The 12,830-nt window shown below is 42.7% G+C and overlaps 1 protein-coding gene across 2 annotated transcripts in view; it reads right to left on the reverse strand.

Moving 5' to 3' along the window:
- pdlim5b (PDZ and LIM domain 5b) overlaps nucleotides 1-12,830 on the reverse strand; it is a 45,127-nt gene that overhangs the window by 28,692 nt on the left and 3,605 nt on the right. For both annotated transcript variants that reach the window (XM_033990228.2, XM_055231818.1), the window contains exons 2-3: nucleotides 10,569-10,674; nucleotides 1,429-1,580 (exon numbers count right to left, since the gene is read on the reverse strand). In XM_033990228.2, the coding sequence (XP_033846119.1) occupies nucleotides 1,429-1,580; nucleotides 10,569-10,667 (251 nt within the window). In that variant the 5' untranslated portion in view covers nucleotides 10,668-10,674. The remainder of the gene's footprint in view (nucleotides 1-1,428; nucleotides 1,581-10,568; nucleotides 10,675-12,830) is intronic.

Consider the following 12,830-nt stretch of genomic DNA (forward strand, 5'->3'; position numbering starts at 1 on the left):
ATGTGCGAGTTTCTGTTGACACGTTTCACATTTTACGGTTTTATTCACACGTCCCGACACAGACTTGGCATCTCAGCTCGTTCTGGAATATTTAAATTCATAACAAACATGATTCTAGCGTTGAATAATGTGGTTCAGATGATTTATTGAAGCGTCTGTGGCTCAGACTCAAGGAATTAGATCAGTGCGTCTGTGATTGGTCGATCCGCCTGTCAATCACACGCATCAGACTGAAGCGGACGGGACACGGCTCCAGACTGTGACACGTTTGTTCTGTAAAAGTCGCAGAGTGTTATGTAAAATGTAAAAATGAGCAGTGGAGTTACGTTTAATAAAGACGTAAACTAGAGCTGAGTATCATAGCAACCAAAGAGCCAATCAGGAGCGAGGCTGTTGAAGGTAACGCCCCTTCTCGTCTGCAAACACTGGCGCCTGATTTGTCTGTTTTTTCCTCCTCAGACCCGAGTTTTTGCAAATCTTTATTAATTTCTCTTTGTCATTTGAGCTGATTGGACCTGATGAGTAAAAATAAATAATTATCTGATAAATGATGTCACATATGAGGAGATTCACTCGACGTTTTAATCATTTTGATAAAACATTTGAACAAAAATTTGCAAAAACTATTTAAGAGCCTGAAACAGCAACATTTGACCTGAGTAAAAACAAAAATTGTGTCTTTTGGAACAAAGTGGAAGAGCGACAGACAGGAGCAAACATGTGACTTTAACAAAAAAATAATAAAAATATATATATTCTGAAGATTCTAAACTAAAAATATTCTAAATTTAACAGTTTTGTATTGTTGCTGTTCTTTTTCTTCTTCTAAAAATTTGCATTGTGGCGTAAACAACCCAAAAAGTGTCGACATGTGTTGATTTACAGACACAAACGTGAATAAAAGTACACAAAAGTAATAATAATAGAGAGAGGACACGGTTTATACGCAGGAAGTGATGTAACAGGAAGTACACATGATCACTTCCTGTTTGTAGCGCAGCGGCTAACAGGTTAGCGACGTCCATTTACCAACAGAAACTCGCCACATCAGCCACATTTAACAAACATTATCAGAGAAATGACTCAAACTTCGTCTCATAACGACTCAAAAACAATAAGTCTCCACGTTATCATTTCACATTTGTTTATTAATTCGTCTTAAATCAGAAAAACGAGTCCAGAGTTTTCAGTCAGACTCTGTTCATTCAGTTTGAGCCTCAGGTCGTGTCGGTTTCGGCGTTGGCGTGTACGTGCGTCCTAATCTGAGTAAACACGAGAGCATAAAGAGGATGTGGTGATGTAATGAGTCCTGACAGGTACGTCTGTGGTTTTGGCAGTTTCACGTGGAAATTAAGCCACGCCCACTCGTGATCTGTGTGTCTTTTGTGACTTTTTGTCTCAGGTGAAGGTGTTTTTTCCGTGTCTTACTTCTGCAGGGTGAGGCTGAGCTGGTCTGTGGACGCCTTGATCTTGTTCTGAGCCTCCAGGTGGGTCATCCCGTCCGTGGAAACGCCATTTATCGACACGATCAGGTCTCCGACGCTCACCTTCGCTTTGGCGGCTTTCCCTCCGTCGCTCACCTGCAGTTAAGACACAAACAAACACGCACGTTGGCTTTGCTTTTCAACAGTTTTATGACAGATCTGAGCGGCGTTGAGGCGAGATCCTGCACATTTTCCCTGTAATCTGCACTTTCCTTGTCGTTTCCTGACTTGCATAACCTCTGTCTGATAAGAAAAAGACATTTTATTCTCCGCAAAACAAACAGGATTGAGCAGAACTAAAACAAAACGAGCAGCTGAGACTCTGCTCCGTGTCAAATCCACAGATGTGCAGCTCGTGGTGGAGTCAGGAGTAAGTTATGTGTGAGGAAGGAAGTAAACGCAGTGCAGTATAAGTACAGGAAATACACTTTACAGTAAAACGAGGCCGAGTTTGTGACGCGCTGCTGCAGAAAACACATTATTTTACACTTTCAGTCCTTTATAAACACGTCACTGTCTCTTTAACCCTGAGACAAACTGAGCCTTTGTCCCTTTAATCACCACAGTTTGGTTTATATTCACACATTTTTAAAATCAAACTGATCATAACAGGTTTGTTTTGTTTCGTTTGTTACTTTAAAGACATTTTATTTGGTTAAATGTTCAGTCTCCACCTGGTCCACACACAGAGGGGGCGTGGCCTGTGTCGAGGGGGCGTGGCCTGTGTCGATTGGACCATGTGGAGGGAGAAACTGGGTTAAGTTCTGTTTTTGTTTTTTGTTTTTTATTTCAATGTCGTCGCCGTAGCAACAGTCCTCCCTACGGCTCCTACACAATCTTTTATTTTTTACATCAGACAGAAATAGAAGTGTAAGAAAACTGCAGTTATGTTCCTCCGTGACACACAGTGTTTGTTTGTTTGAATAAAAGTTCTATGGTTATTTTTTCAAGTGGAGATCGACTCATTTCCATGGAGAATTTCATGATTTGCTTGAAATGTTCCACTGTACGGCTTTAATCTCGCTGCATTTTCAGTTTCACTCTTCATTTCTTAAGATCGTTCATGATCACTGTGAGCAGAGTCTCCACAGATCTGACCCGTGACTCTGGTGATGGCGTCAGCTGCTTGTTTCCATGGAGATAGAGTCCATGAGTCTCCTCTGAGTAAATAAAGAGAAATAAAATAAAATAATCCAGACCCTCCACCAGAAGAAGTGACACAGTGAAACTTTACTGGGATGTGTAGTATTAGTGGTGCATGTGTCATACACCAGTGGGCAGCTCTAATGCACATTTTTTTTATGATTTCATGGGCCAAATATTATTACACTGTGGGCCAGATTTGGCCCCTGGGCCTGCGTTTGACACATGTGCTTTAACCTCCAGATTTAATCTGATGTTATTTTACTGCATTTGTGACACTCACAGTTGTACAGACGTGTTGACACAGGCCTTAACGCCCCGCCCACATGGGCCTTAACGCCCCGCCCACTCCCGCTGCATAAATAAGGCTCCATTGTGCGTCCAAAAAAAGAAAAATACCCAAAAACCTCAGCTGAGGAATGAGGAAGTGACTCAAGTGAAAACAGCGTCACGTCTGACCGGAGCCAGACTCGGCTCATTATCAAGTCAATCAGGAGCAGGAAGTGACCAGAGAGTGAGAGATGTGTGAACCATCGGCTAGAAAATGTATAGAGACGACACGAGGTCCACGGGCAGAGAGTGTGTGTCCAGAGAGAGTGTGTCCAGAGAGAGAGTGTGTCCAGAGAGAGAGTGTGTCCAGAGAGAGAGTGTGTCCAGAGAGAGAGTGTGTCCAGAGAGTGTGTGTGTCCAGAGAGAGTGCGTCCAGAGAGAGTGTGTGTCCAGAGAGAGTGTGTGTCCAGAGAGAGAGTGTGTCCAGAGAGAGTGTGTGTCCAGAGAGAGTGTGTGTCCAGAGAGAGTGTGTGTCCAGAGAGAGTGTGTGTCCAGAGAGTGTGTGTCCAGAGAGTGTGTGTCCAGAGAGAGTGTGTCCAGAGAGAGAGTGTGTCCAGAGAGAGAGTGTGTCCAGAGAGAGTGTGTGTCCAGAGAGTGTGTGTGTCCAGAGAGAGTGTGTCCAGAGAGAGTGTGTGTCCAGAGAGAGTGTGTGTCCAGAGAGAGTGTGTGTCCAGAGAGAGTGTGTCCAGAGAGTGTGTGTGTCCAGAGAGAGTGTGTCCAGAGAGTGTGTCCAGAGAGAGAGTGTGTCCAGAGAGAGTGTGTGTCCAGAGAGTGTGTGTCCAGAGAGTGTGTGTGTCCAGAGAGAGTGTGTGTCCAGAGAGTGTGTGTCCAGAGAGTGTGTGTCCAGAGAGAGTGTGTGTCCAGAGAGAGTGTGTGTCCAGAGAGTGTGTGTCCAGAGAGTGTGTGTGTCCAGAGAGTGTGTGTCCAGAGAGTGTGTGTCCAGAGAGAGTGTGTGTCCAGAGAGAGTGTGTGTCCAGAGAGAGTGTGTGTCCAGAGAGAGTGCGTCCAGAGAGAGTGTGTGTCCAGAGAGAGTGTGTGTCCAGAGAGAGAGTGTGTCCAGAGAGAGTGTGTGTCCAGAGAGAGTGTGTGTCCAGAGAGAGTGTGTGTCCAGAGAGAGTGTGTGTCCAGAGAGAGTGTGTCCAGAGAGTGTGTGTCCAGAGAGAGTGTGTCCAGAGAGAGAGTGTGTCCAGAGAGAGAGTGTGTCCAGAGAGAGAGTGTGTCCAGAGAGTGTGTGTGTCCAGAGAGAGTGTGTCCAGAGAGAGTGTGTGTCCAGAGAGAGTGTGTGTCCAGAGAGAGTGTGTGTCCAGAGAGAGTGTGTCCAGAGAGTGTGTGTGTCCAGAGAGAGTGTGTCCAGAGAGTGTGTCCAGAGAGAGAGTGTGTCCAGAGAGAGTGTGTGTCCAGAGAGTGTGTGTCCAGAGAGTGTGTGTGTCCAGAGAGAGTGTGTGTCCAGAGAGTGTGTGTCCAGAGAGTGTGTGTCCAGAGAGAGTGTGTGTCCAGAGAGAGTGTGTGTCCAGAGAGTGTGTGTCCAGAGAGTGTGTGTGTCCAGAGAGTGTGTGTCCAGAGAGTGTGTGTCCAGAGAGAGTGTGTGTCCAGAGAGAGTGTGTGTCCAGAGAGAGTGTGTGTCCAGAGAGAGTGTGTGTCCAGAGAGAGTGTGTCCAGAGAGTGTGTGTGTCCAGAGAGAGTGTGTCCAGAGAGTGTGTCCAGAGAGAGAGTGTGTCCAGAGAGTGTGTCCAGAGAGAGAGTGTGTCCAGAGAGTGTGTGTGTCCAGAGAGAGTGTGTGTCCAGAGAGTGTGTGTGTCCAGAGAGTGTGTCCAGAGAGTGTGTCCAGAGAGTGTGTCCAGAGAGTGTGTGTGTCCAGAGAGAGTGTGTGTCCAGAGAGTGTGTGTCCAGAGAGTGTGTGTGTCCAGAGAGTGTGTGTGTCCAGAGAGAGTGTGTGTCCAGAGAGTGTGTGTCCAGAGCGAGTGTGTGTCCAGAGAGAGTGTGTCCAGAGAGTGTGTCCAGAGAGAGTGTGAGTTCATTTCCTCTGAGCTGAGGGAGTCAGACGCTTTGAGACGGAGGATCAATAAAACCAATAAGCAACAGCAGATTGAATAAAGACGATTAAACGACGGCAAGAATCCAGCTGTTTCTGAAGAGTTTTTCTTACAAACCAAATGATAAAATATAATTGTTCTTGTGGGAAATGTCATTTTGGCGACAAATCAAACCAGATCTCCAAAGCCACAGGTTAATCTGAGCTAAACTTTTACTCCAGAGACTCTTTTTGGAACAGTTCAGCTTCGTTTAAACCCAAAGTATAGAAAAAAATGATTTAGATAAGTCTCATTTATGAAGTACATGATTATAACGTGTGAAATGAATCATCAGTTGTGTTATTGTGTTGTTGTGTTGTTGTGTAATTGTGCGACGGAGCAGTGCGGTCACATTTCTCTGCTGCTGAACAGTGAGTTCTTTATGGACCCGGGGCCGTCAGTCGTTCACACAGATACAAGACAAACACATGTTACAGGAAGAATCTCAGGAATGCACCGCCCCAAACCCAAAACTGTGTCAAACAGACGTCAAAGAGTCAAAGTGAAACTCTGCATGAGCCACAGGACAGTTACACTTCAGCAAAGGCACAAATTAAAGAGGTTTTTTCCATGTGTTTGAGCAAACTTTAGCTCCACTGACACTGTTTAAAGACGTGACTTTTCACTTAGCAACGCTGTCAATCAAACCTGCTGCTAACGCTAACGTAGAGCGCGTTAATACGAACGTTTAAGACAAAACCAGGAGTCTGACAGCAGCAGGTACAGAGAGAGGAGGCCGTTTTTACACAGAAAGTGAAATGGAGCCAGAGTCGATGGAGCAGGAAGTGCACCTATGATCACTTCCTGTCTGGAGCGCGGCGGCTAACAGGTTAGCTACGGTGTTTCCATTGACATAAACAGTCTACGCCTCAGCTCCGTTCTATCGTTTAAGCAGATCTTGAAGTCAAATTGTTGGCTGCGTGCTGTCGGAATCTAATTACAAAAGCATTTTAATGTCCAATAATCAGGAAGTGCGCAGTGGCATTCTATTTGTTGTTGCTTTACTGTCACAGCAAAAGTGAAATGTATAAGATAAGTGAGAAATAACACTGTACAAATGCAAAGTGGTTCTGTTTTTAAGCGTCTTTAAATCAGGTACAGAGACTTTTAGTCCAACTCCAGGATTTTAAACGTGTCCTTTAAAGACGCGTTTGGTCGTTTTGTGTCTCTGCTGCGTCTTTAGTCTGTGGGACGTTAAGGAAACAAACAACAACAGACGGAGGACAAAGTCACGTCACAGGAGCCTCTGGGACGAGCTGAACGCGACGAGACGCACAAAGCCACAAAACCACAAAACCTTATAAGGCGACAGAGAGACGCACCGTGACGTTTAAATATATATGTGTGTGTGTGTGTGTGTGTGTGGGGGTGTGTGTGTGTGTGTGTGTGTGTGTGTGTGTGTACGGCTGAAACAGGCGGAGTCACTGTGCATCAAATTAAAACCTCTCCCAAGACAAACTGGACCATAAACAGCAGAGTTATGAGTGTGAGGGACAGAAAATGAGCTGAGGTCACACAGAAATATAAAAAATATTATGTTATAAAACAAAAACAGTCAATGGATTCTCCTGATCAGAGCAAAGACTCTTTATATAAATGCTCTGAGACTCTTTATATAAATGCTCTGAGACTCTTTATATAAATGCTCTGAGACTCTTTATATAAATGGATGTAGCTAAACTGCTAGCCGCCGCGTACAAACAGGAAGTGATCATGGACGCAATTCTGGCTTCAATTCACTTTCTATTGAAAAACTGCTGCTGTCAGACTCGTCATTTTGGTCTTAAATGTTCGTATTAACCCGCTCTACATAATCCTAGTTTATTTTTTTAAGTTTTTTGTTTTGTTTTGTTTTTTTGAGTAATTTTGAGTTTTTGTTTTTCTTGCTATTTTGAGGTTTTATTTGTTTTTGTTTTTTTTATAATTTTTTGTTTCTTATTTTGAGATTTTTTTTCAAGTTCATTTTCTTTCTTTCTTTTTTTTTAGGTTTATTTGTTTTGAGTTTTTTTTAGTTATTTTGAGTTTTTTTTTTTTGTTTTTTTTTTTAACAAACTGTGTCCTCTCTCTGTCTCTGCTGCTTCAGACTCATTTTGGTCTTAAATGTTCGTATTAACCCTCTCTACATAATCCTAGTTTATTTTTTTATTTTTTTTTATTTTTTTTTTTGTCTTTTTTTTTTGAGTAATTTTGAGTTTTTGTTTTTCTTGCTATTTTGAGGTTTTATTTTAGTAATTTTTTATAATTTTTTTTTCTTATTTTGAGATTTTTTTTAAAGTTCATTTTCTTTATTTCTTTTTTTTAGGTTTATTTGTTTGAGGGTGTTTTTTTTTGTTATTTTGAGGGGTTTTGTTTTGTTGTTTTTTTATAAACTGTGTCCTCTCTCTGTACCTGCTGCTTCAGACTCATTTTAGTCTTAAATGTTTGAGTCGAGGTGTTTGTGTTTGTGTTTGTCACGGTTCGACTCGGGCTCTTACGACATCAATCGGTCTGAAGGAAAACACGACACGCCAAGGCTGTTTTACACGTCACCATGACAACGCACACAAACGCAACACAAAAACAACACAAAGAGGAACCATCACGGCGCCGAGGAGTGAAAGCGCCGCGGTCAGGACGGGACAGGCTGCTCCAGAGACGAGGAAACGGCTTTGAGCGACTGCGACGGGTCAAACGCACCAACACGGGGTTATTCAGACGCACACAGGAGGTTTAAGAAAAGAGGAAATCAGGGTGTGTTTGATTTTGTGCTGAGGAAACAAAAACAGACAGAAAAGAAGAAGAAATCGGAAATTAAAGACAAGATAAATATGTAAAACAGAACATGTGAAAAGCTAAAAAAAACAAAAAATCTAACACTGTTCCTCATCAAAATCATGTCTCAACAGGTTTTAAATGTCCATGCATGTCTCAGTAATCTAGAGATCTCTCCCAGGGCCTATTCAAACCCTCCTTACAGTTTGCAGTACGAGTCTGTACGAGGCTCCGCCCACGACAATCCTCCATAAATAAACAAAAACGTGATACAAACTGTACACTATGACTTCACAAACCTGGTGTGATGTGCAGTAGTTTCATTGGTGGGACGCAGCTGATTGTGTTGTGATAGTGCTCTGAAGGGGGAGGGGCTCTGAAGGGCGAGGGGCTTAGCACAGAGAGCAAAGGGAGGACACAATAGTGAAATAAAACCCCCAGGATCAGGACCAGGCCTCTAAACTTCACCTACATACTTTTACTTAAGTAAAAGTAAAAAGTACACACTGTAAAATGTACTTGAGTACATTTGAGAGCAGTATCTGTACTTTCTACTCCACTACTACAAGTAAAAAGTACTCTAGTATTTCTACCGTGTTCATGAAACATCCTGAATAAAGTTTAAGCAAAACAAAAATAAACTCACAAAAACATTAAAAAAACAAACTAAACTGATTCATATTGTTGTTGTGACCAAAATATGTTTCATTCTGAGTCACTACATTTAACACTTTTACTTTTTACTCTTAAAGTACATTTTTAATACTTTTACTTCAGTATATCGTCGTGTGACACGACTATAAATCTGTAAATGTTTCTGTTTTTTTGTTTTACTTTAAAGACGACAGCAGCTGATCGAGTTTATGCCAAAGTCCAGCGTCACAGTGACTAAGACAAACATTATATAAGAGAAACATCACATGACCATCAGGGGCGGGGCTTAAACGCGGATGACGTCGCTCTGACACTGCACTGAGTCAACACTTTTACAGAATCCCAGCGTCGCCACGAGAACGGCCTGGAAAAGTCACACGCTCGCTCCACTTTTATGAGTCTGGCCTCAGTTTACACGTGTGTGTTTTGTGTTTTCAGACGTGTAAAAAACATGAAACGATGCGATAAAACATGAAATAATATTACACATGTGTTTAAACAGATTATAACCATCTGAAAATAAAACAGTTTAACATCTCCAAACCAAAAATACAAAATGACGCCGTTGGAAAATCATAAAAATGTAGATTATTTGCGTGAGTCTGAAGCGCGAGTGTGTGAACTGTGTGTGAACTGTGTAAAGAGTGTGTGTAAATTGTGTGTGTAAACTGTGTGGGACATGATGTCCTCTGGTGAGTTTCACATTCATCATTAGCTCCGGAGACGGGGCCTAAAATAACCGTCTGCTCATGTTTGACCTTTGACCTCTGATAACAGTAGAGCTCAGGGAAGCTCCGCCTCCTCTTCCTCCAAACGCACGATATTAAACCTGAGTCTGATCCAACAAGAAGATAAAGACACAGGAAATCAAACGTCTGCACGAGGACGGGACGCAGAGGGGGACACAGAGAGGGACATGCAGAGGAGGACGCCGTGTTCTCTCCGTGTTCTCTGTGTGTTCTCTGTGTGTTCTCTCCATGTTCTCTCCATGTTCCTTGGAGCTCTCTCTCTTGTAGCTCGGTAAAAGGGACTTGGGCGGAGTCTGTTTTACATTTTCTTTTGGGGAAATCCTCTCAAATGGCCTAAAAATATGGACAGATCTTATCTCCTGACGGTTTCTCTGGATTTTAAATGATCAGTAGTGACGTCATCCATGAAAAAAACACATCGGTCGATCTCTAATAAAAACGACTCGAGAATAAAACCAAGAAACAAAAAAAAACTAAACAAAACGTGACTATTTCTTTTCTCCCAGACACAGTATTTTGGTCCCGGTCTGGTCGTGTTTTAAACTCGTCCTCACTTTATGTGGCCCAAACTCTCCAGACGGTTTTTACGGCGCCGCAGCAGACTCAGGTTTCAGATGTGCTGCGTGTGGCGTTTGGCGTTTGGCGTTTGGACGACTCGAGGGAGACGGGGACGTTAGCTCCTCCCACTGGTCTTATCTGGATCAGGACAATGACACTGTCCCGCCGTCCTCTCCACAAACACAGACACACTGTTATTAAAGCCACACTACATCACTTTTCTCACTGTTCTGGTTAAGTCTCTGTCAACAGCTCGTCTCCATGGAGATGTTAATGTTCCACGGTGCGGCATTGTTTTACTTTATTTATTCATTTAGAGTTTTTTTTTTTTTATTGCCCAAAAATACCTTCAAAAAAGTTAAAATCAGTTAAAGTTAAATCTCCAGAACATTCTCCACAGAGATGAGTTTAATGCCACACTGGTCGTGCTCTCTCTCTCCGCTCTCTCTCCGCTCTCTCTCCGCTCTCTCTCCGCTCTCTCTCCGCTCTCTCTCCGCTCTCTCTCTCTGCTAAACGAGGTGAGAGTGTCTCGACCCTGCTCTCCTCCTGTGGACGACACTTCGCTCTTGTTCTTCTGTAATCGCTCGTGCGATGAGCTCCGGGGTTAGGGTTGGATTTAGGAGACAGAGATATGTCGCTCATGATAAAAGAGTCAAAGGGTCAAAAATACAACTCTGACCGACAGGAGCCGAGCTTTTGAGAAGGTGTTTAATCCACAGAGCAGATGGACGGAGCTCACGGTCACCACGACCCCAGACCACATGACCACATGACCACATGACCACACACACACCTCTGAGGCGACAGTAAAGACTCGTGTGACTCACCCTGGACACTGTGAGGGGGAGGCAGAAGTCTTTTCCCCCCTGAAGCCTGAAGCCCCACGGAGCAGGTCCCACCAAACTCACACTGTAACTGCAGCTCATGGTTCACCTGGACACACAACACACACGTCATTACACACATGTATAATCACATATACACACATATACACACATGTATCATCACATATACACACACATGTATCATCACATATACACACACATGTATAATCACATATACACACATGTATAATCACATATACACACATGTATAATCACATATACACACATGTATAATCACATATACACACATGTATAATCACATATACACACATGTATAATCACATATACACACATGTATAATCACATATACACACATGTATAATCACATATACACACATGTATAATCACATATACACACATGAATAATCACATATACACACATGTATAATCACATATACACACATGAATAATCACATATACACACATGTATAATCACATCATTACACACATGTATAATCACATACACACACACATGTATAATCACATATACACACATGTATAATCACATATACACACACACACACACACAGTAGTGCAGTGCTCTGGACGCTCTTGGACGCTGTGGTTTTGTTGCTCTGATCCTAAACTGGAGTAAACTCAGTTAATCCAAAGAGTCTGAAACAAAACCGCAGTGAAAATAAAAGTTTACAGAGCCACAGGACGACGTTCTGTGTTTAGACGACAATAAAACCAGACGAGGCTTTGGAAACCTGCAGCTGACACAAACACAAACAAACACACACACACAAACAGACACAAACACTAGGGGGCGCTGTAGAGGCCGATGTGATTCACACTGTGCTGTCCATTTGATACGATTCAGTGAAAAATAAAGACTTTGGGACACGTGATGATTAGATCCATTTACAGAAAAAATAAACAGTGATTTTATAGATTTGTTAAATTTATCCTTCATTTATTGAAGATGAACAAAAATGACAAAGTGCATTTTTCTAACTAGAAGCACACATCAGACTGTTTAAACAATTTACATTTACAGAGACATGAGCAGTTTAACAGTTAAACACTTTAACAGTTTAACTGTTTAACTGTTAAACTGTTAAACACTTTAACACTTTAACAGTTTAACAGTTTAACAGTTTAACGGCTCTGAAGCGTCAGATCGAATAAAACTCCTGTTACGCTAAAAGTTAATGTGAAATAAACCTGTTTTAATCATGAAAACAGTCAATAAAATGTCAAGTTTTCTGCATAAACAAGTTTCTTTCCTCAAAACATCCACACAAATGTAGAGCTGAGACAGAATCATTAGTAAAATACACAAAAATATACATCAGTACAGTATCATTAAATTAAACAATGCAGTATATTCATCTTCCAATATTTTTGCACAGGCCTAAAAAAAACGCTCTGACACTTTTAATAAACTGCACAAACACACGAGACGCCTCAGACTAAACACACTAAACACACTAAACACACTAAACACACTAAACACACTAAACACACTAAACACAGTGTTTAACACACACCATCATCATCTCAGACGCACTTATGTCAAAACAAACACTTTTCTCTGGATTAAAGCTGAACTCTGGATTATTAACGTTCACAGATGGAAAAGTAAACGTGGACACAGTGAGTGAATCTACAAACGTCTATTTATACTGTCCCTTTGGCCCCGGGCCCTCGATGACAGGACGAGGCTTTTCTCTGCAGGACTTTACAAAGAGGATAAGTGTGTGTGTGTGTGTGTGTGTGTGAGAGGGGGTGTGTGTGTCTGTGTGTGGGGGTGTGTGTGTGTGTGTGTGCTCATAAATACACTGACACTGAGCTCAAACTCGTCGTGCACGTGTCCGTTTGTCTCGAGTGAGGAATGTGCCATCAGCTGTGACATGTGTGACCCCCCCACCCCACCCCCCTGCCCCCCACGCCGCCCCTGCATCCTCTGACTCTCACCCTGATGTTCTTCTCACCCTGATGTTCTTCTCTCCCTGATGTTCTTCTCTCCCTGATGTTCTTCTCACCCTGAGGTTCTTCTCACCCTGAGGTTCTTCTCTCCCTGATGTTCTTCTCTCCCTGATGTTCTTCTCACCCTGATGTTCTTCTCTCCCTGATGTTCTTCTCACCCTGAGGTTCTTCTCTCCCTGATGTTCTTCTCTCCCTGATGTTCTTCTCACCCTGATGTTCTTCTCACCCTGAGGTTCTTCTCACCCTGAGGTTCTTCTCTCCCTGATGTTCTTC

Source organism: Periophthalmus magnuspinnatus, chromosome 23 (assembly GCF_009829125.3).
Source record: "Periophthalmus magnuspinnatus isolate fPerMag1 chromosome 23, fPerMag1.2.pri, whole genome shotgun sequence".
NCBI lineage: Eukaryota > Metazoa > Chordata > Actinopteri > Gobiiformes > Gobiidae > Periophthalmus > Periophthalmus magnuspinnatus.